Source organism: Dermacentor variabilis, chromosome 9 (genome assembly GCF_050947875.1).
Source record: "Dermacentor variabilis isolate Ectoservices chromosome 9, ASM5094787v1, whole genome shotgun sequence".
NCBI lineage: Eukaryota > Metazoa > Arthropoda > Arachnida > Ixodida > Ixodidae > Dermacentor > Dermacentor variabilis.
The window spans coordinates 91,743,384-91,769,166 of NC_134576.1; the positions used below are offsets into that span (position 1 = coordinate 91,743,384).

The 25,783-nt window shown below is 45.5% G+C and overlaps 2 protein-coding genes across 7 annotated transcripts in view; one reads left to right on the plus strand and one right to left on the minus strand.

The window, feature by feature from the left end:
• The window catches only part of LOC142558444 (uncharacterized), a 105,122-nt gene that overhangs the window by 51,152 nt on the left and 28,187 nt on the right, over positions 1-25,783 (plus strand). The gene's annotated exons all lie outside the window — the stretch shown is intronic.
• On the minus strand, positions 14,433-25,732 carry LOC142557127 (uncharacterized). 6 transcript variants are annotated; one of them, XM_075668766.1, is made up of 5 exons: positions 22,892-23,068; positions 22,457-22,798; positions 22,341-22,379; positions 19,105-19,242; positions 14,433-15,772 (listed from the first exon to the last, which is right to left on the minus strand). In XM_075668766.1, the coding sequence occupies exon 5, from the start codon at positions 15,738-15,740 to the stop codon at positions 15,339-15,341; it is 402 nt and encodes a 133-aa protein (XP_075524881.1). In that variant the 5' UTR covers positions 15,741-15,772; positions 19,105-19,242; positions 22,341-22,379; positions 22,457-22,798; positions 22,892-23,068; the 3' UTR covers positions 14,433-15,338. The 6 variants fall into 6 exon arrangements, with proteins under 6 accessions (XP_075524881.1, XP_075524882.1, XP_075524880.1 ...); XM_075668767.1 differs by lacking the exon at positions 22,341-22,379; XM_075668765.1 differs by lacking the exon at positions 19,105-19,242.

Sequence of the window (25,783 nt, forward strand, 5' to 3'; positions counted from 1 at the left end):
ACTTCGGAGGTGTGGGTAGCGGATTCTTTCCTCAGAAGGCCTCGTACAGAAAGCACAGTAAATGAAGAGTTGTCAAATAAATTGTTAAAAGACTGCAGTTGTGCCCTACCTACTGATAGGATGGCACACTGTCTTAAAGGGACATTAAAGGCAAATATTAAGTCAAGCCAAAATGATAAAATAATGCTTGAGAATCTCTAAGGTGTCAGTATTATTGCGAGCAGAGCCTTAATAATGAAGAAATTGAGGTAAATGCAGGACAGAGACTCCCCCGGGACATTCAAGTACTTGCCCGATGACAAAAGCACTCCTCAGTTCAATTCTGTCACCAGTACTCAACCACTCATTGCACAAAACATCCTTGTATTGTATTATAATACGAAATAAAATGCTACTTGTCCAGTTCTATATCACTTTTTTCTAAAAGTACTCATTGGAATAACCCTGAAAACGACGCAGTTGGTCGAAGGGTTTCATTTTTGCTCGACTCTGCGCCACCCTTGCTTTCACGCTTCAGCAGCTATCGCATAGTGCTGCGCTGGTTTTGCTGGCTTGCGAAAGTCGCGCAAACTTCTAGGAGCGAAGAATTCAACTTCCATGTGATGACGCAAGATGCCCGAACGGTCTATGCCACTAGCTGCAGTAACGAATCCGCTGCTTTGTCTTGGCTCGGTATCACTGTCTGTTGGGCGCCGTTTTACTCACTGACGGCAGCAAAGGGTGGCAATGGCGTATGCAACGTCACCACTTCCCCGGTTCGCTGCCGAGAGATTTGAAAAATGCTATAAAGGTATTCGGACCTTTCAGATGCAATTTTCTCTTGCACTAAGTCTTTTCTTGGTACGAAACAAGCGTTGCAAGGTTTCTGGAATGGTATTTAAACAGTCCACATCGACTTCGTATTTGCCTTTAGTGTCCCTTTGCTAGGTGGTTGATGCAAGAGTGGTTTTTTCTGCCCCAGATAAACTTAGCAAGGTGTGTCAGTTGACAAACCTATGCAGTAAAACTGTTTGGTTGTTCCAAGAGACGTAGAAACCGTTTTATTGATCATGATGAAGCAGTGGTGTATGAATTGCTATTTTCCTGTGGTAAAAATATATAAGACTGATGGGACAATGTCTTAATGACCACTTAAGAGAGCATACTTTAATTGTAAAAAATTGCCGTGATTGTCATTCGTCTGTACACCATCAGGAATGTGGCTGTGCTCCGTTGTTAAATGATTGCATCATTCTTGCCAGAGAAGAATGTTAGAGAAATTATAGAAGCACAAGTTGTCAAGTGTAAAGGTGAAAGCTGTGTTAACATTGCATTTGTCAACCTGCTTGATAGACGCCCTTCTTTGCAAAGAGCGATATGACATACTAACAGGAAGTGGGGCTGTCGTGCGTGGTATATAAAAGCATGGGCAATTTCTTCGGAATAAACTGTTGAACTTAGCACACTGTGGTGTCTTTTGTCCTTGTCTACTTCTGCTGAAATATTATTATATTTAGTTAAAGCTAAAGTGTTACACCCAACACACAGCAGTGCTAGTGTTAGGCACATTTCTTACGTGCTCCCTCAGACTTTGACCATATTATGCGACCCAAGACCAGCGCTGCAACTATACTTTAATCTGTCTTGAGGAAAAACTTCATATTTTCTGGCCCAAGACATTGTGGGATTCCTCATTGTTGCTGAAAGAAAGGAACACAGTATTGTATACCAGTAGATACATGGACATTGCAAACTGCACAGGAATGATCTGTTGATGCAACAGCTATGAGAGCCTTAACATAACAGCGTACTTGTTGAAGCCAGACTGTTATTCTTTTCATACCAAGACTATGTGGAAAGTCACAGCACATCATTAGACAAAAAAAAAAAAATCCACAAATGTCTTTTGTAAGCTTGATCCCCACAGGGCATTTTGAATGCTGTGTGGCATTCAACACAGCCATGTGAGCCTCCTTCACATGCTTAAACTATGTATTGCTTTTAAGTGATATTTGCTTCTTATCCAACATGCAAACTTGCCAGTCTTTCATATGTGTGATGTACCTAAGATAGTGCAGCACATACTTGTTGACTGTCCAAAATTTGGCTGTAAACGGTGGGCATTGGCCTCTTTGTGCCTATTAACAACTGGCCATTGAGTGAGGTGTTACTGGGCCTTTAGCCGGTCATTTCATTGAAGCGAGCCATATAGGCTCTCTTATATATCAATGAAGTGAGCTACATTCGCCACAAGAGCGAGCTACGAATGGCAGCACTATCATCGCATTAGCGTAACCAGGAAGTCGGTAGCACACACTGATATGTACTATCGGCCAAAAAAGTAAATGGACCACGGCTTAAAGGGAACCTGAAGAGTCTGTCGAATTTAATAAGACGCTCATATACGGATGCGGGAACCTTATAAACCATAAAGGTAAAATTTGAGGGGCGATTTTTCACTTAGGAGCGACGCAATCATCGGTTAAAATTGCGCTGTAGCTGCTGCTGACGCTGATGATGCGAGCGGAGGCCGGAAACCGTGGCGTTGTGACGTCAGCACTGGTGTTCCGTTCCTTCGCAGTCTCCACGACAGTGCCTGATCGTGCTTGTTTCTGCGTGCGTGCTGTCCTAATCTGCTTCGCTCGACCCTACATTCCTTTGTTTGTGTGTATATAGGAGTGGTAGTTGACGTGCGCAGCATCAACTGAACTTGTAGGCCGATCATGCCGGCGTTCTGTGCAGCCTGCGCTTGCACAGAACACCAGCGGCCGCGACGATGTTCCGATGTTCCATTAGTTCCTGCAAGACAATAAGCTTTCAGCTAAGTGGGAGGCTGCTGTGCAGCGAAACAACTTCAAGTGCTCAAGAACAACAGTGTTGTGCTCTAATCACTTCCGTGACGATTACTACCGGAGTTTATCAATAATGCGTGCTTTGAGTTCTCCTAAAAAATAATTAGCATGCTGAACGGAAGGTGCATGTTTATCTCCCACCCTTGACGCAGGTTTCATCGCCAAGCGCCACAAATTTTCCACTCGCACGTGTGTCGTGAAACAGCCTGCATGCAGCTACCATAACGCAGTGCAAGCGTAAATTTTGCATGTGTTGGAAAGCCTGCTCACGCCAGGACGCTGCGCTCCCCCTTTCTCTCGCACACATAGAGAAACCGACCATCTCACGTAGCCGACGGAATTCCCTGGTTATGAGTAGCGTGCGGGTGGTGCGCTGATGAAAGTTCTATACTTCACATGCTACAACAGCCGGTAAACTTTTCCCGCATTTAAACCGTCTGTGTAGATTGCCGACAGCTTTGGGGCAGTGCACAAATGCCGAAGATCACATCACCGCTTATGTTCTACGAGGAGGCATGCAGGACCATAACACTGCAGTTGTGTGCCCAGAAACGTACTCACTGGAACGCTGAATGTAGCTTAACAAAAAACATACTCGCCAAAGAACATTTCCAACACAAGGAGATGCTATTGATTGATTTAATAAGACGCTCATATACGGATGCGGGAACCTTATAAACCATGAAGGTTCATGAACCGTGAAGATGCTAACACTTCGCCTTCGTTCGCATGGAAAGCAGTGCTTGCACCAGCATTTTTTGCTTCTTGAAGAGGCCGGCTCTTCGCAATCGGCTCGTACATGTAGGGAGTAAAGTATAAACCCCTTACAAGTGATCTTGCATGCGCCAACGACAGCTTGACAAGCGAGGCGATGGCTGTCGCATTCACTCGTCGCCTGAAAGCCGAACTCCACGCGAGCGACGGCTTAGAGCGACGACATTCCGGTATGAGGTCAGCAATATACGCGTCGAAACTAGCGTGAAGCATGCTTTATCAATTTAAATTGATACATTTTATTGAAGAAGGAGCATAAAATATTTCTTAAGGTCTTGCACTAGGTTCTTATTCTTGCACGTATAAAATTCAATAGTTTGCTCATTCCGTGCAACAAACAGTAGTATTTGAGTTAAGTACATCCAGTTTCGGCGTCGCACTATTGGCTAGTCGCTCATAGCATTTCCGGGCAACGAGCGACGAGTTCTAGGTTTCTAGAAACGAGCGATTGAGCGACCACACCGAGCGATCTGTTCAAGCGACAGCCCGTTTTGTCGCTCGAAGCCATCGTCCGTCACCGTCGTGCACAAAATCGCTCTCGTGGAGTTTGGACTTAACGCCGAACTCCTCAGAGAAACGCAAGCTCTCGAAATTTTCCATGGCCGCCTCAGCAAAACACCACCAAACTACCTTACACCGTGTGTAGCGGCAACAGTCGGTCCGGACGAACACCATTGTTGACGTCACGAGGCACCCGACCAATCACAGGCGGAAACGAGGCGCGCGAACTAGGCGTGTGTGCTGCTGCACTTTTCGTCGAAATAAAATATGTTTGCGCTTTCTTTCGCTCAATTTCGATGCGATATTCGAATTCAGAGGGTTGAAGACCACGACATACTGCTCTTCACTCATTTTTTCTGGAAAAGCTTTCAGCTTCCCTTAAGTGGCCGGAGCGGCTGCGGGGCCACAGCAGGGTGCTACTATCTCGCTCGGCGCACTGATGGCGAGAGTGCTCCGAGTGACGCCAGACTTCGCCCTCACTCTCACGCGGTACCTCATCACGCTTGATAAATTTCTAGATGGTTGTTCTGCTGATGGTCGCGACGAAGGGGACCGTGCATCGCCGGTATAGCACATGGCGCTTTCTCACAGTAGCGGACGGCCGCGCGGCATCAAACCGCGGCACTGAGAAGGATTCACGAAGACCCGTTCTGATTGTTTTGCGTATATTCACATTATCTTTCATATTAGTGCATGCCGCCGGCGTCCACTGCTGCTCGGTTTTAGGCAACATCACGCAAGTAGGCGCAATGGCGGCTACGGTGACGTGCGGTCTTTCACACCGGCGCGATATGTTGCAGAGTGGGAAGCGCTGCGCGGATGTCCAAAGCTATAGCGGCGGCGCTCTATGATTTGATGTCAAGGCGACAAAGCCAAGTCATCGCAGTCGACGGGAACTTTTCATCACACTGAGGCCCCCTGCAAGCTATGGAATGCTTCCGTGAATAAACTTTCACGACTGACTGGTTTATGCAATTCGTCTTCCCACTCATCTCTTCCTGACGGTACTTTTGTAAAGTTACACAACGGCCTACGCATTGTAGTTGGTAATCAAAGCAGTTTTCAGAGGCATCGCTGATATGAATATTAAACCCACTGTGGGAGACAACGCCGGAGAAGTAATCTCGACAGAAAAGCTATACCCGCAGTAAAGATTGACGCCTGTAACTTATCGCTTACCTTGCCAGTGATGCAGCGCACTGGCACGGACACAGTGAAGACACACAAGAAAAGACGACACTCGCTGCTTGTGTCGTCTGCGTTTCTTGTGTGTCTTCACTGTGTGCGTGTCAGTGTGCTGCTTCACCGGCAAGGTATGATGATTAATCGCCAACTAGCCCAACTTTCCACATTACGTAACTTAACGCACTGGCATGAAAGTGCCCACGCCACCGTAGCCGCCGTTGCGGCCAAATTGAGCAGCCATGGACGCCGGCGACATGCACTAATTTGAACGACAAGGTGAATGTAAGCAAAACAGCAGTCAGAACGGGTCTTCGTTCCTTCTCAGTGCCACAGTTTGATGCCCCACGGCCGTCCGCTACTGTGCGAAAGCGCCATCTGCTAGGCTACCGGCAATGCATGGTCCCCTTCGTCGCGACCGTCAGCAGCAGAGCAACCGAATGGTGCACTAGAAATTTATCAAGCGTGACGAGATACCGCGAGAGAGCAAGGGCGAAGTCTGGCGTTACTCGGAGCACTCTCGTCGTCAGCGCGCGACGACGAGAGTGCTCCGAGTAACGCTGCTATAATTAGCAGCGCCCCGGTGTGGCCCCGCAGCCGCTCCGGCCACCTAAGCCGTGGTCCGTTTACTTTTTTGGCCGACAGTACCTGGTGGTGCTTCACTGTGGACGATGGGGCCTTATTTTCTGGTGATGAAATGCGCTGACAGCAGTGAACTGTTCACATATTGCCCTCTAATGCCACATGCCACATTTTTGTGTGAAAGGCACAGAATGTTTCTGTTTACTTGAAAGATGCTTCAACTAGTCATTCAATAGGGAACTGGTACTGATCAGCCACAGAGTCTCTGTTTTGGCACCTCGAATCTTTCTGTGCATGTTTTGGTTGTGTTCCGCCCGCTGTTAACCCAGTGTTAATATCGCTACATGCATAGAATGCCTTGAACCTCGATGGCCCATTACGTTCCATGGTCGCTCCGGAGCTCACACCTGACCAAGCAGCCGCCCTATATCGCCTTTTGCTTTCCTACCGCGACATATTTGACACTGCCAATCGACTACTTGGTCAGATGTCCCTTGTTAAGCATTGGATCAACACTGGTGATGCTGTTCCCATTCACCGTCGACCATATCACATGTCCACGACAGAGCGGCAAGTTATTCAGCAGGAAGTAAACAAGATGCTCGCCAGAGGCATTGTTGAGCCCTCGTCGAGTCCTTGGGCGGTGCCAGTCGTGCTTGTCAAGAAAGATGGCACATGGCGTTTCTGTGTTGATTACAGCCACCTAAACCGAATCACTAAAAAAGGATGTTTACCCTTTACCACGAATCGACGACGCTCTTGATTGTCTTCACGGTGCCAAATAATTTTCGTCCATCGACCTTCGATCTTGTTATTGGCAGATTTCCGTCGATGAGCAAGAACAAAAAAAGACCGCTTTGGTCACTCCAGATGGCCTGTACCAATTCGAGATCATGCCGTTTGGTTTGTGCAATGCCCCCGCCACGTTCGAACGGATGATACTCTCTGCTTCAAGGTTTCAAATGGTCAACTTGCCTTTGTTACCTCGACGACGTCCTTGTGTTTTCTCCTACATGTGATATGCACCTCGAGCGCGTCGCAGCTATCCTTGACGTCTTCCGCAAGGCTGGGCTCCAATTAAACTTATCAAAGTGCCACTTCGGGCGCCGACAGATTATTACAGTGCTAGGCCACCTCATCAATGCTTCCGGAGTACAACCCAACCCGGAGAAGGTTCAAGCAGTAACGGCTTTTCCTGTACCTCAGTCTGTCAAAGATGTCCGGAGTTTTGTGGGGCTCTGTTTTTATTTCCAACGGTTCGTGAAAGATTTTGCAGCAATCGCTCGACCGCTCACTGAACTTCTACGTGCCTTTTACATGGGGTTCCCCTCAGGCTGCCGCATTTTCGCACCTTATCACAATTCTCGCCAATCCACCGGTCTTGGCCCACTTTAACCCGTTCACACCTACAGAGGTCTGAACCGATGCCAGTGGTTATGGGATCGGCGCCACCAACACAGACACGACTGCGTTATAGCCTACGCTAGCCGGCTCCTGACACCTGCAGAGCGCAACTATTCGATTTCCGAGCGCGAATGTTTTGCTTTCGTCTGGGCTGTTTCAAAGTTCCACCCATGGTTATATGGCAAGCCCTTCTCAGTAATCACAGACCATCATGCACTCTATTGGCTTTCGTCGCTCAAGGATCCCACTGGCCGGCTCGGTCATTGGGCCCTCCGACTACAAGAATATCCCTACACAGTGACTTACAAGTCGGGAAGCCAACACCAGGACGCAGATTGCCTCTCTCGCTACGCAGTCGAAGACGCGACCTCTACGTCTGATACTGACACCGACGCCTGTGTTCTCTCTGTTTTTCCACTGCTGCATGTCGCCGACGAGCAGCGCCGTGACCCGTCCTTGCATATCATCAATGACCGCCTGGAATTGTCACTTGCCGACAGTTCCCTTCGCTTATTCACACTTCAAGATGGCGTACTCTACCGCCATAACGTTCACCCCAACGGCCCTGCATTACTCCTTGTGATCCCTAAACACCTTCGCTCGGCTGTTCTCCACGAACTTCACGACCTCCCAACTGCCGGTCACCTGGATGTGTTACGTACCTACGACCGGATCCGCTGACGCTTCTTTTGGCCAGGGCCTGCTCGCTCCGTTCGAAGACACGTAGCTGCGTGTGAGAAATGGCAGCGATGCAAGACACAATCGACGCTCCCTTCTGGGTACCTTCAACCACTCAACATTCCCGCAGAACCATTCTTTCGGGTTGGTTTGGACTTACTTGGCCGTTTTTCTCTTTCTACCTCTGGGAATGGGTGGATCGCTGTGGCCACGGATTACTCCACGCGCTACGCAATCACCAGAGCGCTTTCTACAAGCTGCGCCACAGATGTCGCCGATTTTCTAACACACGACATGATTTTATTACATGGAGCTCCACAACAACTTCTCACAGACCGTGGCCGGACATTCCTATCAAAAGTTATCGCGGACATCCTGCAGTCCTGTGGCACGAGGCACAAGCTATCCATGTCATACCGTCTGCAAGAAAATGGCCTCACGGAGCGTCTCAATCGCACTCTCACGGACATGCTCGCAAAATATGTCTCTTCAGACCACACTGACTGGGACCTCGCTCTCCCGTTTGTTACATTTGCTTATAATTCCTCGCGCCACGACACAGCTAGTTATTCCCCATTTTTCCTTCTGTTCGGCTGAGAACCAGCACTGCTTCTTGACACAACCCTCCCTCTTCACGCAGCACCGACCAGTGAATATGCACTTGATGCCATCGCCCGCGGTGGCCACACAAGGGAAATTGGCCGTGACCGCCTTCTGAAATCCCAAGAGAGTCAAAGGCATTTGTATGACCGGTGACACCGTGCAGTTCCCGCCTGGTTCTTTGGTGCTTCTATGGTCTCCGTCGCGTCAGGACAGCCTGTCCGAAAAACTGTTGTCTCATTACACAGGCCCATGCCGAGTGCTTCGTGCCATGACTCTCGTCACCTACGAGATCGCCCCCCACGCCACATCTGCTTCTTCGTCCAGTGATATCGTGCACGTTACACGACTGAAGCAGTAACACCCTCCCAGTGATGACATTTAGACGCTCCAGGACGTCGCTTCTGCCGCCGGGGGATTATGCTACAGGCGTGTAGTATTTGTTTGTTTGAACAAGGCACGTGGGCGCCATCACTCCAGAAAAGAGGAAGAACGAACTGGGCTCGCGCTGTGAACCCTAACCTAACCGGTCAGCGCTGCAACGGCTGTTGTAAATATAACCTGTAAATACTAGTTGCTCATCTTACTGACTCGTCCTTCGCATAACAATATTGCTGTGCAACTTAAACGATACTGCATTCCCTCTGAATCTTGCACTTAATCTAAAAAGTCTGTGTCCCTGTGCAACGAAGATACAGTAGCAGGTTTATACGCATTCTACATCACCAATTGTATGCATACATCTCAGTTTTTGTTTTATTGTTTTGCTGTGAAATAAAAACCAGTAACGAGCTCAGATGAAGAAGCTAGGCCACTGTGAGTGACATTGTCAGTAGGATCACCAAGTTGCTTCAGACGAGATTATTTTTATCGCAGTTACACTAAAAATGTGTCAATGACGTTGAAAGCTGCCCTTGCATGGGTTATGCACGTGACAGTGGTGGGACAAAACTGTAATGATTTGAGGAGGTAAAATCATTAGGTTGTGTTATTTCAGCTAATAATCGCCGCAATCTTTTGTCATGATAAAAATGCCACGCTGAGGAGCAAAAGGAGATTATAATAGTCTTCTTTCAACTCAGTGTTATGACCTCCTACATCTACAGACTGCCGTGTCACACATGGTCTTGATATACTATATACCACATCTGAGCTGTCCTTTCGTAGTAGCAAAGCAGTGTAGAAAAGCTGACAATTTACTTGCGAGGCAAAATGAATTCACAGTAATGGCGTCAGTACCACAGATTAAAAAATATAGAGTATAGCTAATTAAGGCTGTTAATATAACCACTGTGCGAGTCATGCAATCATTGCAATTATCATAATGCAGTTATCGTAATATAAAGTGTATGATGCAATATTGTATGAGTGCTTGCTTAAAGTTCTTTATTTTGCTGCTCAGTAATGTTAATGCCACCTCGCATATTTTGAGGGTATCACAGAGATTGCGGAGTGACCCACACCATTGTGACCAGTTGCTAAAAACCACAGTATTCAAGTCTCGCTGCGATCACCTCATTTTTTTTTCAGACAAGTTAAAATGCTCTTTGGCATGTACTCGAAACATGAAGCAAGAATAAAAGTGATATGATTGTGGTGAATGGAGGATGTGATGGTAACACATTGTGTGCTTGACACGGGCAGTAGCTGATCTTACTACATTGCAAAGACAATAATTGTGCAAGGCTTAATGCTTCTGTACATTGTCAAAAAATGCTGACCAACATTTTCGACTGTGCTGAAACCACGGAAGAAACAGCCTTTAAAGATATGCACACCATATGCGCACATGTAAATATGCTGTGCTAGCAGACGACACAGGGCGCAATCCGCACTATTCTTAGTTCAGCTAGTACCCACCAGGTGGCGACTCCGTCGATCTTGCAGCCAGTAGGCTCACTTACCATATTTAATTAACAGAGGCCTAGGTGAAAGGCTGTGAATGAGCGCTTTGAACATGAACATGTATACAATTGTATCCTACTGTCTATCATCATCATCACTCCTCATAGCCCTCTTTTTTAGAGCGCAGCTCTTTGGCGTCCGTTCCTGGGTTTCGCGTCGTCGTCGTCGTCGGCCTCGTAACCAGCTCCGCCCCATTTTCATCCCCCCAGCGCTAGCAGCGACCGACTGATACCGCTGGATGCCGCTGACGCCGCTAGAGAGTCAAGATAACGTGACTGCATAGAACACCGTCGCCGCCATGCAGAAAGAGGAGGAAAGGGTCCCCCCCCCCCTGTTCTTGTGTGGCGGATAGGGTGCTCTTCAGTTGCCGACGCGCCGGTTATTCGTTGTCCCTGAAACCAACTCCGCAGCTGGGGTTGACTCACTATCGGCGTCAGCGGCATCAGTCAGTCGCTGCTATCTCTTCCCTCCTCCCTTTATCGTGTTGTCCACTTGCTGCGCGCGCTTCTGCCCCCATCGTTTGCCGCTGGGTGTACACGCCGCCCCCCTCGCCCCTCTTCCTGCGAGTCTCCGGTTGTCAAAGCGCCGGCTCGAACTTAATTCCTTTCTTCGCTCCTCCTCCAATGCAACCCCTGTGCGGTGGCAATCAGAGAGCCAGATCGGTGGCGGCGGATCTGTATATATGTGCACCGCCCGAGCCGAAATTGCCGCTGCCGTTCGCCCTGTGCGGTGGCAATCAGAGAGCCAGATCGGTGGCGGCTTGACATAAAGACAAACAGCAATTTCCTAACACTTATGCGGGAGAACATCCCGTTCCTCTCGCTCGTAACGCGTCCCACGGCTGTGACAACCTCGCGAGGCACTTGTATACATCTCGTCTTTGAGAATCAAGCATTGGTGTACCAAGTCGAACATATATCAGTCTATTTCTCCGACCACAAAGCTTCCTTCATGACTGTCAAGAACTGTTAGTGGAGTCTTTGTTAAAGGAATACGTGTGAAAAATAAAAAAAAAATTCTGTGATAGCGCATACATGTGTTGCTCGATTTCTTTGCCTCAATCTATCGAAAAGGTGAAACAGCTTATTTGCTGCGCTCAAACTTCGCATTAGGAAGTAACGTAATCGTCGGTAATTTTTTTTCTCATTTCCTCCCTCTGAGCAAAATGGCAGGCTAGAGGTCTATTTCCTCAGCCTGGGCTCTGTGTGTTTCGTCTACAAGTTCCCTCTCTTGGCAATGCTGCACTGCTGGCAATTGCTTTATTTTCTTATTAAGCGCCTTGAAGTAGCTCCTAAATAAGACTATGCATGCAGCTGGTAGTTAGTAGGTATGACTCAAATCCAAGTACATCACCGAGATAATCAGCACATCATGGGTGCTGTTGCATCTCGGAAGTTGTGCATAGGAGCCATCTTGGTTGGCGACATAACATCTATTTAGGGAGCTTTTCGTGACATATCCACTCATATCTAAAATGTCAAATTTTGCACGGAGCCTGTTCTATACTGACACTAACTGAAACAAGACACTCCAAAATTTTGTTGCAGTTTGCATTTAGAGATACTGGCTGGAAAGTGGCAGCATGGTTTCGGGAGCAAACACACATAATGGTTGAGGTTAACAGGAAGGAATGTTGTTTAGTGGGTATGTATAGCAAACACCTCATGGTTGTTGTGGTCAGTCTGCATGGCAAGGATTGTGGTGTGACGAGCATGCATACAGTGGGGTCAGAGGTAACTGGAAGTGACTGGGAGAGGCCTTTACCCTGACGTGTGGACTTAAATACGCCAATGATGACACAACCACCGCTGTGCCTCTGTTGGTGCCAAGATTAGTGGTTACAGAAAAAAAGTTTTCTCAAAATTCGCATGTTTTGACCGTCTTCCGTGGTTAAGCGTACGCAAGACATTTGTGTTGCAAGTTTGCAGACTCCTCATCTTCAAACTGATCTGCGATGTTTGCGGAGTGAGCAGAGTGCTTGTAGCTTCGTATGCGCTGTGCATGTAACGTTTCGTTTGTGTAAAAGCAAGAGACGCACGAAGGTCAATTTGCTTGCTGCTGCCGCAATTCCTCACTCCAGCATTTTGACAGTTTCCGCGCTCATCAAGCGAAATGTGTTCATGTTTACCTGTGCGCACATGACACCGTGCTGGTTAATTTAGTTAAAACACGTTTGCAGGCTAGTTGGTTTGAATTAATACTTCCTTGACAGATGCCTTGTTAAGATGCAACTAAAACTTTAAAAACCACATGGCACTAAGCAAGCCAAGTTAAGTGCAATGTGCCATTGTGCCTATAGACTGATGTTGGGGTTCGGAGTTGGCAAAAGATGCATCTGAACTCTACAGAGCCATAAAACTGGCTTTATTACGTTTATACTCCATGCAAGCACAAGCTGTAGCAGACTGTCAAGATCTTAGGATACAAACTTCACCGTTAAATGGTGCAGAAGTCTCTGAAGCCACCAAGTGTATTGAGAGATCAACTAACCTTTGCAATTGCCATTGCTCACACTTTGCTTGTGCATGCATGTGCTGAGGGAATATTTCTGTCACATCCTCCCTTTTGAATATGGTAGCCATTTGGTTGCCTTTATGGTTAACCTCCGTACATTTCTCCCTGCTTATTCTGTCATCACTATTTTGGTGCACCGTGCACCAAAACTGATGTGCTGCCACTTGCGACACCAATAATAAAACAGTGCCAACATGAAATTTTAATCTTCCTCTTTTTCTTTGCTTCACTCGGTAGCTGGCAACTCCATGGTTCTGATACGATGCCTTAATTCTTTGTTTGTGCAAAAAATATTTCCCAACGCCATTCTTTAAGCCCTTGGCCAGCTTTATGCAAATGTAGTTTAGTCTTCGTGCTTTAAGCCTGTACTGCCCAAAGTATTGTACAGTGCACGCTGGATAAATGAAACTCTCTTAAACGGTAATCCCAGATGAATGGGACGAGGGCATCAACTTTTGTTGGCCACCCATGGGAACAATTAACACTACGCTTCTTTTAGTGAATTCCAGTTAAACGAAACTGGAACTGAAAGTGCACCTACCTCATCGGCTGTCATACTTCATATGAAATGGGAGTAGGTCGACAAACATGTCAAATGCTGATGCCAAATAGTCAAATTCCAACATATCGGCCAGTTGCACGGTTGTGGCATTAGCAGCTGTTCCGTAGCACTCGTGTTGTTCTATTTTTTGCATTCCTTGGTGCATCGCGACGGCGACAGTCAAAAAGCAAGAGCATGTGAACAAATGCCTTGTGCGAAAGAAATGGTGCTATTCCTAGCAGAGTATAAAAACTTTTTTTTTTTTTCACCGCACTGAAATTAAAACACTCGACACCTTTGAAATAAATATTTTCCTTGATTTTTGCATCCTTCACATAAACGGAACTTCTGATAGATGGAACACTCTTTTTCTGTACCGTTAAGTCCCATTCAAGTGGCGTCTAATGTATATGCTACACCATATTTGATGCTTCAAACTTCTGATGTAAGCCCAAGGAAGTTAACACATAGCCTGTAGTAGTGCTTTTGACATGCAGGAACAAATTGTACCCCAGTTGGACACACTTCAGAAAACCAATTAACAAGTATACTAATTAAGTTTTAACTCAAATAACATTTTACAAATGTACTCTCCATGGCTAGAAACGAGGGTGAACAGGTTATTTTCACTGTCCTTGATGTGGAACTGCATTTGAGCACTGCAAGGTTTAGCACCACTTCTATCATCAGCCTATTTTATGTCCACTGCAGAACGAAGGCCTCTCCCTGCGATTTCCAATTAGCACTGCTATACCAGACATCAAACTTTCTTTACAAATTTCCTTGTTGCTGCTGTAAGTGAACTGTACGTGATGAGTTCCATCACTAATAAAGCAGCATGAGCAAACATTTTCCATCTGCGGATGTGTGTAGCAAATCTGCACCATGTTTAGCAGCAAAATGAACGAGTTTGACAAATCTTGACCTAGTGACAACTGCGACACCCAGTCTTTATTGTTGTGTGACTGAAGCTCACGGGAAAATGTTTTCTGAATTTCCACCTTGTGCTTGTACTATGAATGAATTGATAGAACTGCACTATGCTTAGCACTGCACTATGCTTGAAAGCATATTCCGCTCTACTGTCGTGCATTGAGCCAAATGGCAATGGGTTGTGAAGTTTCTTTAACTTGACTATGCAGTGCAGTAAAAGTCGACTGCGCCTGATCCACCATAGTCAAGGTTGCTTTTCAAATGGTCAAGAAGCAGTTCTTTCACGATCACTACAAGTGTTTACTAGAATATACATGCACTGCTTGTCCCAGCGTCTTAGAGAACAGGCCAGTTAAAACAACATAAAAAGTTTCTCTTGCAATTGACTGACTACATGCATCGTAATAGAATCGGAAATGTGCACAGCACCAAAGTTAATTACTCAAAGGCGGCACACGTACATCACAGAGGAACTTGCTATCTTCATCACTACCATTTCAAGTTTTGCACTTGGCTGCGCCTATGTGCTGTCCTGTGTGCATTCTAAAGAGCGCTTTTACTTTTACTGTGGCGATTTCTCCACCAAAATCGAACGACTGTGAGCTGTGCAGCCTCAGGTGCACTTGTCCCTGACTCGTGCTGCCTATCAACTTTCAAAGTTGGCCTTGGCAACTGCAGCCGCTTTAAGGTGCACATCACTGCGCAGGCTGCCACAGGATGGACTGCACACACGGACGTGAACTGTTGTACCAAACGATATCAGTTAGTTTCGGCTCCGGTAGAATCTCGGCCTTCAGAGGTGTCCTTGTGCACTGTGGCCAGTTGATGTACTACCGTCATTTTCAAGGTGAGCACAGGAAATCACATGCACACGCGCATGCCAAGGCAGGCATTCACGCAGGTGGCATCTCCACGGGAACCGTGCACCGTTTCACATGGTAGTCGAGTGCCGAAGAGCTGCGGTATGACCGTGTGCAGCGCTTACACTTGTAGGGCCGTTCATCTGTGTGGGACACCATGTGGCGCTGCAGGTTCGACTTCTGGTGGAACGTCGACGGGCAGATGGGGCACGAGTAGGGTCGCTCATCTGTGTGGATGCGCATGTGCATCTTGAGGTCGTAGCAGCGTGCAAAGGTGCGAGGGCAGTAGTTGCACACAAAAGGTCGTTCCCCCGTGTGCGTGAGCTGGTGCTGCTCCATGGTTCCCACCTGCGCTGTGGAGAAGCTGCACATGTTGCAGTGGATTGTGCAGCCACTTACAAACACAGGGAGAGACTGTGTTTGCTGGTCACACATGGAAAGTCGGGCCTCTGTCTTGGCTGATAGTGCTGGAAGAAAAAGAAAGGCACAGAAACAGGAATACAAGTGAGTACAACATGGGGAAAAGAAATGAAACACGGGAGTATTTAGGATCAAATGTACTTTTTGGGGATAACTGTAGTATTTCGTCTTCAAGCAGCATTCCAAAACAATGTCCTAAAAGGACGACAGGAAACCGTGGTACATTACCTATCGGTGAGTGCTTGTGACACCCCCCCCCCCCCCCCGAGAAGTAATGTACTGTAGTTTCATACTCAGCAGACAATATTGCCAAAGCAATGCAACTAGTGTGGTCATACAAGTCTCGCTTCCCACATTTTGCATCGCAGTTTTTTTTTTTTTTTTAGTTGCAACACTTGCTACGAATTCACTACTGCACAAGTTATGACAACTTGTGGATGTTGGGCCACATCAAAACCTGAATTATGTATACCCCTGTCCTTCCAGCATGCAACATGCTATGTTCTGGTCACAAGCAAGCGGTGCGCTGTGGCCACTGTTCATAAAAATATGTCACTTAGCTGGTTAAGTGATACATACGTTCAGATCTCCAACACCTTCCACGTGACAACTGCGTATTATTTTGCAAAATATGAGTATGAGACATAACGTTAAGTCAAATTACATGACTTATGCCTACATCTTTTACATGTGTGATGCACTATTTTAAGGCGAAAGTCTTATGTAGCTCGTTGCAATGGCTTATACACGAAAAAAGCAGCGTCTGGTCCAGTGACGCAAAAAATATCACCAGGACTGGCTCATATCCGCATAAGCAAGCAAAGATGCAAAGCCTAAATATAAATGAAGAAATGAAAGAGAACAAAGTGAAAAAGAAGGAACGAAAGAAAAAAAGGAACGAAAGAACCTTTAGGTAGAGCATTAGGTGTTCGCTTGTGTCGTTAATCTACAGTGCCATACATTTATTTCACACAGCGGCTTGTTATGTCTTGCAAGAAGTCTGACCCCTCCAATAATATAACTTAATACATTACCAGTGACCACGTGTGCAGCAGGCTTCCGCTTTCACGTGTTAGTGTAACATGCAGCCGAATTTTTTTTTAGCGAATGCGAGCTGTGAGAGAAGTCTCTCTAGCCTTTATAGCATTGACGTCTATGTATAAAAAGAATACAGTTTAATGCAGTAAGAATGTAATCTTTTTTTTTTTTACCAAGAGCCAGACGGACCGCTTTTGAGCTTCTCTATTTACAATTAAAGGCTTGACGACTACTTCCACATCTCTGCGAGACGAAAAAGGCAAGGCACCCAAGGCACATGAAATGTACGGTGCTGTTCACTTATGCGCTAACGTGAAAAAAAGTTTAAGACGGGAGTCGACGACTTGGCCTCCTCCTTTCCTCAATGTCCTCCAAACAGCTGACAGACTACCAAATTAGTAATAATAATAATAATAATATTTGGGGTTTTACGTGCCAAAACCACTTTCTGATTATGAGGCACGCCGTAGTGGAGGACTCCGGAAATTTTGACCACCAGGGGTTCTTTAACGTGCACCTAAATCTAAGCACACGGGTGTTTTCGCATTTCGCCCCCATCAAAATGCGGCCGCCGTGGCCGGGATTCGATCCCGCGACCTCGTGCTCAGCAGCCCAACACCATAGCCACTGAGCAACCACGGCGGGTGAAAAAGAAAAGAAAACAAGTTGCTTACATGCATTTTGGGATTTTACGTGCCAAACCCACGATTTGATTATGCGGCATGCCGTAGTGGGAGACTGTGGGTTAATTTGTCCACAAGGGCCTATTTGACCCCAATGCATGAGACAAGGGCGTTTTCGCATGTCGTCCCCACCGAAATTCGGCTGGAGCAGCCGGGATTTGATACCGCGACCTCGTGCTTAGCAGCGCAACACCACAGTTGCGAAGCCACCGTGGCGGGTTAAAAGAAAAAGTCGCTAAAAGGCTTGCTTGCGCTATACAAATGGACAAAAGAGCCCGTTGCAAGGGGAAAAAGCCTCGTTGTAGCGTAAAAAAACAAATAAAACTGCTTCATGACTAGATTGCTATAAACCCTAAATGCCAGACTACAAAGAAAAAATTTCCTAGTAGATACTAACCACAGCTATCACATTACAGGGAAGTCAATACTGTAACAAGTCCTCAGTGCAACACTCTGGGCATGCTCTGCATACTTATTTTTGCATAGCATTTTGTAATGCTCACACATATCTCTCTTCATTTGTACAGCAATGTTCCTGCAAGCACTTGCAATAAACATGCACTGTGCTAGGTAAGAGGTGCATCAGCGTATTGAAGCACTAAGACTTTGGCTCCCCGTACGATTGCACCAAATTTGGTGGATTTCGCACAGGACTGCACAAAACATGCCGGATTTAGGTATAAAACAACTATTTCTTGTGTGCGACTCTGTAAGAAATGAATGCACAGATCTAGGTTTATTTTCTGTTTGTGGCATTAAATCCACCTTTCTCTGTAGGATAATAATTTAGCATATAGTGCCATGTGACCAATTTCTATTAGAACCTTGCTCTACGTGGCTATGTTGTAGTTGTAGATGAAACATATTTATAGAAAGGAAAATTACGCGCAAATGGAAAAGCACTGTACATTCCTGTAGCTGACCAGGTGTTCTCAAATGACATAACAGTACAGCAGGATTACAGTTTCAAGCATAATTGAGGCATACATTTCAATTATCATTTTTAACGCCAAAATGATCAATAAATGGCTTAACACATGTACAAATAAAGCTTTTGTCTGTTTACATAACATAGGTATGATCAAAATTAGGTTGCAAACTGTTAAACAGTAAAATTTTACCAATGAAAAGCCACCCAAAAGCCATTAACCTATAGCTGATTGTAGACTCCAAGTTATTACTAGAGGCACCTTTGATATCAAATTTATCAAACACGAACATTTCTGATGAGCCACGCCTTGCTTTAAGAGCTGCTGCTATTACAGAAATTTTAGCTGATGAGAAAAAGCTTGCAATAAGCGAAAACAGAGTTCAAACTCTGCAACCATGAAGTACATTCAAAACTGAGTCAACCCAAGTCAAGCCGAAATGAAATATTAGAGTTTAAGCTGCTTTTACCCTACTGTAAGAAAGCATTTTCACACATTCCAGAGACTAAGGCTGACTTGTCAAGAACATCAATAAATGTTAAATCACTACTCGGTGATAGCTAGTCAATTCAATCATCGAACAGTCTGTTAGAGATTGACAAAAATTTCATTGCGTTTTGACGAAGTTTAGTAAAGCTAGGCCTCTTAAATATCAGGACTTGAGCAGGAACAGCACAAGAAAAACAGGACTTAAATATAAGGGACAGGCAACAGCATCACTGTCTGTACCTTTCTACATCCTGTTCTTCTGCACTGTTTCTGCTCAAGTCATGAATCGACCAGCCCAAATATATATGCTTGTGCAGTTCCTAAATATTGGGCTTCACTTCCTCTCTACCATCCTCTGTACACCATCATCGTGTGGACCTGAAAAAGTGCAAACGAAATCATTATCTAGTAACCACTAGATAAAATGACTTGATAAAAACAAGTACCAATAATAGAAGGATCTCGGCTGTTAGTGCATGGGGGGACAAAGAAGACCAGCAAGGATGGTGATAAGGAAAACATCTCGCAACACAAACATGCACGCACACTATCATGCACCAGGCACCACATTTACAATATGATTGCCGTAGGAAATGCCTATCTACCTCCTTGCCATTCACCCCCACAAGTGAGGGCACTAAGGCACATGGAAGAGCCAGGAAGGTGAATGGAAGACTGCAAGTCCCCACAGATTATTAAAATTCTGAGAATGTACATGTCAGAACCCTGATCTGAATATGAAGCAACCCGTAGTGGGATACTTCGGATTAATTTTGACCACCTGAGGTTTTTCGACATGCATCTAAAGTACACAATTCGTTTTTGCATTTCGCCCCCATCAAAATGCAGTCACTGCAGAGACCGAATCTGTGGCCTTGAGCTCAGCTGAGCAACACAGAGGACACCCATGGACATGGACATTTTCTGTACTTCATGAACAAACAACCCTTTGTTGCCCTGAGTAAAAAGGCTTCTGACACAGCAAAACTTAAGCAAGGCAAATGTAGGAATAAAGAAGGAAAGCGAGGAGGAACAACACAAGATCATTTACAGCTGCACGCATAGCTGCTTTCTTTGACAGACAGTCGGTGCTGCATTCCTGACCCATCGGCGACTATAGTAGACTCAGAAACAAGACAAAATGCAGAATAATTACAAATATGCGACAAAAACCACACACACGGGTTTGAAACCCATCGTTGAACTGAGCGCTCAATATGCCATGCAGTGTGCTTCGTGCACACAATAGGGAAGAGTTTGTCCACTGCATATAATGCATAAACACTGCTATCACTAATAGCTAATGCAAACATAGTGCCTTAAGGCGACTGTGTAGCGGCTAGAGATTACTGCATCTTCGTGCCTCCTTGTCTTCCTTTCCTGGAGCAGCTAATGCTGCAAGGAAGGAGGGAAAGTGCATTATGATGTGAACGCAGTTTGGTGACTTTCAAAAGCGTGCACAGCTACGCAAACTTCAAACAGGCCACAATGACACTGAGAACACAAGACCTAGCACAACTTTTGGAACAGCGCTAAATGACGGGACAAGAAAGACTGGAATAAAGACTGGGAAAGAAAGACTGGGAATAAAGAAGGAAAGCGAGGAGGAACAACACAAGATCATTTACAGCTGCACGCATAGCTGCTTTCTTTGACAGACAGTCGGTGCTGCATTCCTGACGCATCGGCGACTATAGTAGACTCAGAAACAAGACAAAATGCAGAATAATTACGAATATGCGACAAAAACCACACACACAAGAACACACACACCGTGGAATAAATATTGGGTGTTGTCTTTCTTGTCCCATCGTTGCACTGCATAAACTCCGTTCAGACATCAGGTGCAACACTGTGGAAGGTAGGCAAGAGGTTTGGCAACGAAAATTTATTGCTCCCTGCATTCTGCCAATGCTTCACTGCGCACTAAAGCTGTCTGCTCACGCAAGCGTGCGGCCGCAGCAACGTGCTGCAGATGACCACCCAGAAAGAAAAGCAACGAAAAACTAATTGACCTAAAACAATGCATTAGTAGCTGTATACCGAGTTTTGTTTGTTTCTAAGGATTAACACTCTCTTTATTCAATACTGATCCTATATAAACAGCAGTTTTGCACAATTGTGATCAAGAACCCTGAACTATTTCCAAGTGTGGACTCAGCCACAGCAAAAAGTTTCTCTGGCCTCCACAGCGTTACACCTGATGTCTGAAATGGAGTATAGACAACGATTGTGTCATGGATGCAAAGGACCCTATTGGGTACTGTTTGCATGCCACCCTAGCTGTCACACCTGAACATTTTGATGTGTGCAGAAAATCCAATTAACCAACCAATCCCCTTTAGGCACCACGTCTGCAAACATGCACTAAGAGATAAACCTGCAGAATCATTAACACTAATGAAAGTGTTAACATTTTAAGATGTGTCATGTGCATCTTATGGCCACCGTGATCGTACCTGTACTGCAAAGACAGCCAATGAGCTTAAAGTGTGTCATAAAGAAGAGCTCGTAGACCGACGTTTTTTTACTCGTAGTTAGTGATGTTCCATGCAAGGAACGTTCCCTTTTTCTGGAAATTTCAAGCCATAATTTCGTAGTGAAGGGCACAAATGAGGAGTAAATGTTAAAATGATGACAGTGAACAAGACAGCACATCATCGATCATCGTCAGTGCACGGGCTTAACTTAGAGTCAGTCAGTTTGAAGTTTTCATAGTGTGCATAGGTGAAAAGACAAAATGCTGTTTTGTACAATTAAATGTGAACTTGACACTTTTGCATGAATACATTATTTGGTAAGTTAAGCCACTAGGCATTGTTAAAAAGCTGCAGGCTGCAAGTAGTAGTAGTGCTAAAGCTAAGGCTATACGGAAGAGACGTGTGGAATTGAACAGGAATCCCCATTAGAAATTTAGTGATTATACTGTCGACCAAAACATTGCATAAATTCTGTGATATTTCTTGGCGTGTTTCACGACTAATAATCACGGTTCACAAGGTACTTCTTCAAGCACTACATCTGTATATGTATATGCAGGGAGGTTTATGGGTTCTCAGAATTGTGTAGGGAAAAGGGCTGAATATAGATAATTTTTGCGTCAACAAATGAAAATTCTGTGAAGTACAGAACCTCACAGCTGGCAGTGCCAGTATGCTGTCATGTAGCCGGATGCTGTTCTCATACATATCTCTTCTCATATACATTATGCATTATTTTTTTAATAGTTCGCGTTCACTAGGTATACACTGCATGCGCTACGGGCAATTTCGTAACTGTACCTGAAATATTTCTTCTTGTTCTGACGCGGCGCGCGCATCATTTGTACACAACACACTAAATTTATAGTTATTTAGCCTTTAATGATACTGCGTATGCAACAAATGTGTTAATTTCCACCAGACAGAAGTAACTTGTGTTTAAGGGGGATACGCTTTAATATACGGCATGGGATGACATTAGAGACAATGGCATACCTTACGGCTTTCACAGGTTGTGGATCTTGCACCCCAAACCTGACGCATACATGGTCATTAAAACAAGGAAAGACTGAACAATGTACGAGGCGATTTGGCATAGTGCAATGGCTTACCGTTACAGTCTCAGATCTGCCATCCCTGCCATAGTGCTTGCTAGGTATTCCCGGCCGTTCATGCCAGGCGGGGTTTGCTAGCACGCACGATGGCAGTTATCTGTACTAAAGCTATCGATACGAATGCGCAGAGACCGGACATCAGGCAGGAGGTGCACTGCATGGTAATTGGCGTTGGAAGAAAGATTGTGCATGTCGAAGAATGGGCGCGCGTGCGCGCACGGTCATCGTTCCGAGAGTGTTGACTGCTACTGTTGCACATATCACAGGCTGAAGAATACTTCCGCGGTCCCTAAGGTTCACCATCAGCAGCAGTGTTCCGAACGAGCCACGGCCAAGCACCTGCGAAAATGAGGGGAAGCAACGAGTTATGAACGCCGGTTGAGTCGTGTGGTTGGGAACCTGTCATGAAGCCGCGGTGGCATGTAGTTTTACCAAATGTTACAAACTCTTCAGCCTCACTCCAGTAGGAAGAGTGATTTTACGCTGTCAGTGAGCGCTAACTTTCATCGCAAACATCAGAAACTGGAGCTAAAGACAGTTCGAGCACCAGCCAGCTACGCGCGCCGCCACCATAAACCGCCATATCCCGCGGCTACAAATTGAGTTTCGTTTTCGTACTTGCGATTGCTTACGGCTTGGCAGCTTTGCGCGCTATGTCAACAAATTCCCCGTCAACAGTATTTTGGCAACTAATATTTTGTTATTATATGTGTTCGTTGAACTAGCTAACAAAGCGGTTTATTCAAAAGTGTTTATTTTTCTTTCGTCGTTGGCAGGCCTGAGAAAAGCTCAATCGCCGCTAACATCACGTCCCTTTGTCGTGAAATTGATGAGGAAGGTACAAAAAGCCTGGGGAGTGATCACAAACGAATCAAAATCAGTTTTGGAAGGACAGTACCACTAGTAGAAACTAAAGAAAGGAAAGGTATGAGCAAATTGAATGACAGGCAGCTACAAGAAGTGGCCAAAAACATTGAAAGCATGGTATTTAAGCAACCGCAAAGGGCATGGACATACGACGAGTTAATAGGTATTTTTAAACGAGAGCTAGAGAAGGGACAGATTAGGAAACTAGGAAGTAAGCAGGGAAAACATAAACCGAAAAGCTGGTGGGACCGAGAAGTTAAGGAGGCCATAGAGCAACGCAAAGATGCGTGCAGAAAATACAGAGCAGCGAAGAACAGGGGAGCCACACCAGAAGAGGTGGAGACAAAATGGGAGGATTACCTTGCAATGAAAAGAGAAGCATTGGCATTAATTCAAGCCAAGATAGCAAAAGTTGGGGTACAGTGGATGTTAGAGATACGAAAAAAAGACAGAAATGCCTCTAAGAAATTTTGGGAACACGTAAAGCAACAGAGTCTGACCACACCAGAAGGAACAAAGGTAGAGGGAGAGGAAGCTCAGGAATATATTAGGTTAGCAATATAGGCAGCATTTGCAGAGCCAGTGGGTAGCAAAATGGAGAACAATGACAACAGCAGGACAGAATTAGAGGAGGAGTACAGAAAGATGACAAGTAAGGAATGGGACAGAATTGAACACAAGGTTCCCGTGGGAACAGCGACAGGACCTGATGGCATACCTATGAAATTGATAAGCATATTAGGCCAGAAAAGTAAATTAAGATTACGACAACTTATTGAACAAATAGTAGTAGGGGGAGATGTTCCACAGGACTGGAAATCAAGCAGAATGATATAAGTTTACAAAGGTAAGGGAAGCAAGGACAACATTACATCCTACAGGCCAATAACTATCACATCAGTCATATACAGAGTAGCAATGCAGATAGTGAAAAAGAGAATGGAGGAATGGGCAGAACGTGAAGAGATCTTGGGAGAACTGCAGAATGGATTTAGAAGGAACAGAAGGCTAGATGATAATTTATTTGTTATAACACAGTGCATAGAGATAGCGACAGGCAGGCAGAAACCGCTATGGATAGCTTTTTTAGACAGAGGAGCCTATGATAATGTAAACCGAGAAAAGTTATGGAGCCAGTTAAGGGAATATGGTCTAGATAGAAAGATGATTGAGTTCCTACAACAAGTTTATACAGATAATGAGGTAGAGATAACATGGGAGGGGGAAACTACAAAGCCAGCTAAAATAAGGAGAGGTCGCAGGCAGGGCTGTCCATTGTCGCCTCTGCTCTTTATGATCTACATATGAGCCAAATGGAAAAGAGACTAGAACAGAGCACAATAGGAACTGACATAAGCTATATGCTGGAAGGGCAGAAGGTAGCTCAAGTACTAGCCGGACTGATGTATGCAGATGATATTGTACTGATTGCTGACACCCGAGTAGGGCTACAGGAACTAATGAGCATATGTGGAGAGGAGGGGGAAAATTGGGACTACAATTCAGTAGAGAGAAGTCTGGGATAATAGTATACAATGAAGAAAGGGGGGAACCATTGGAAATACAAATCACTAAGATTGATCATGTTGAATACAAGTATTTGGGCATATGGCTAAACGACGGCAAAAAGTACTTGGAAGAACAGGAAAAAATTATGATTGAAAAAGTGAAAAGGAACTCAGCTGTAATGAAACACAAGGCACTTTGGAACTATAATAGGTATACGAGGTGGTTAGGGGCGTATGGAAAGGTGTTATGGTACCTGGCCTCACATTCGTAAATTCAGTACTGTGCATGAAATCGGAAGCTCAGGCATGCATGGAAACGAGACAGAGAAGTGTAGGCAGGTTGGCCTTAGGAGCACACGGGAACACCCCTAATGAGGGAGTGCAGGGGGACATGGGATGGACGTCATTCGAAGGTAGAGAGGCAATAAGTAAACTAAAATTTGAACAGAGACTCCGAGCACTGGAGGAAAAAAGATGGGCAGGAAATGTGTACAAATATCTGTACATGAAAAGTTTGAACACAAAGTGGACACTCAGGACGAGGAAGCTGAGGAATAGATACCTACAGCCGAGGGAGGGGGTCCAACGTGGTTCTAGTGTGGGAAAGGAGGTGAAGGCGACGGAAAGAAAAATGTGGGAAGAAAGAATGCTCGGAAAGCCAGCGCTATCAATGTATAGGTCACAAAAACAGGAGATTAAGAGAGAGCTCTTATTTGATAATTCGCTGGGCAGCTCACTATTATTCGAAGCTAGGACGGGGGTTTTGAGAACGAAAACATACAGGGCTAAATTTGAAGACGTGGACCTTCGGTGCACAGCTTGCGGATCGAGCCGAAATGGAGACCACTGAGCATATAGTGCTGAGATGCACAGACCTTCGCCCGACCCTGGCAGAGGGAACAGCGGCAGATATGGAAGGGGCATTAGGTTTTCCCGGGGAACGAGGGCA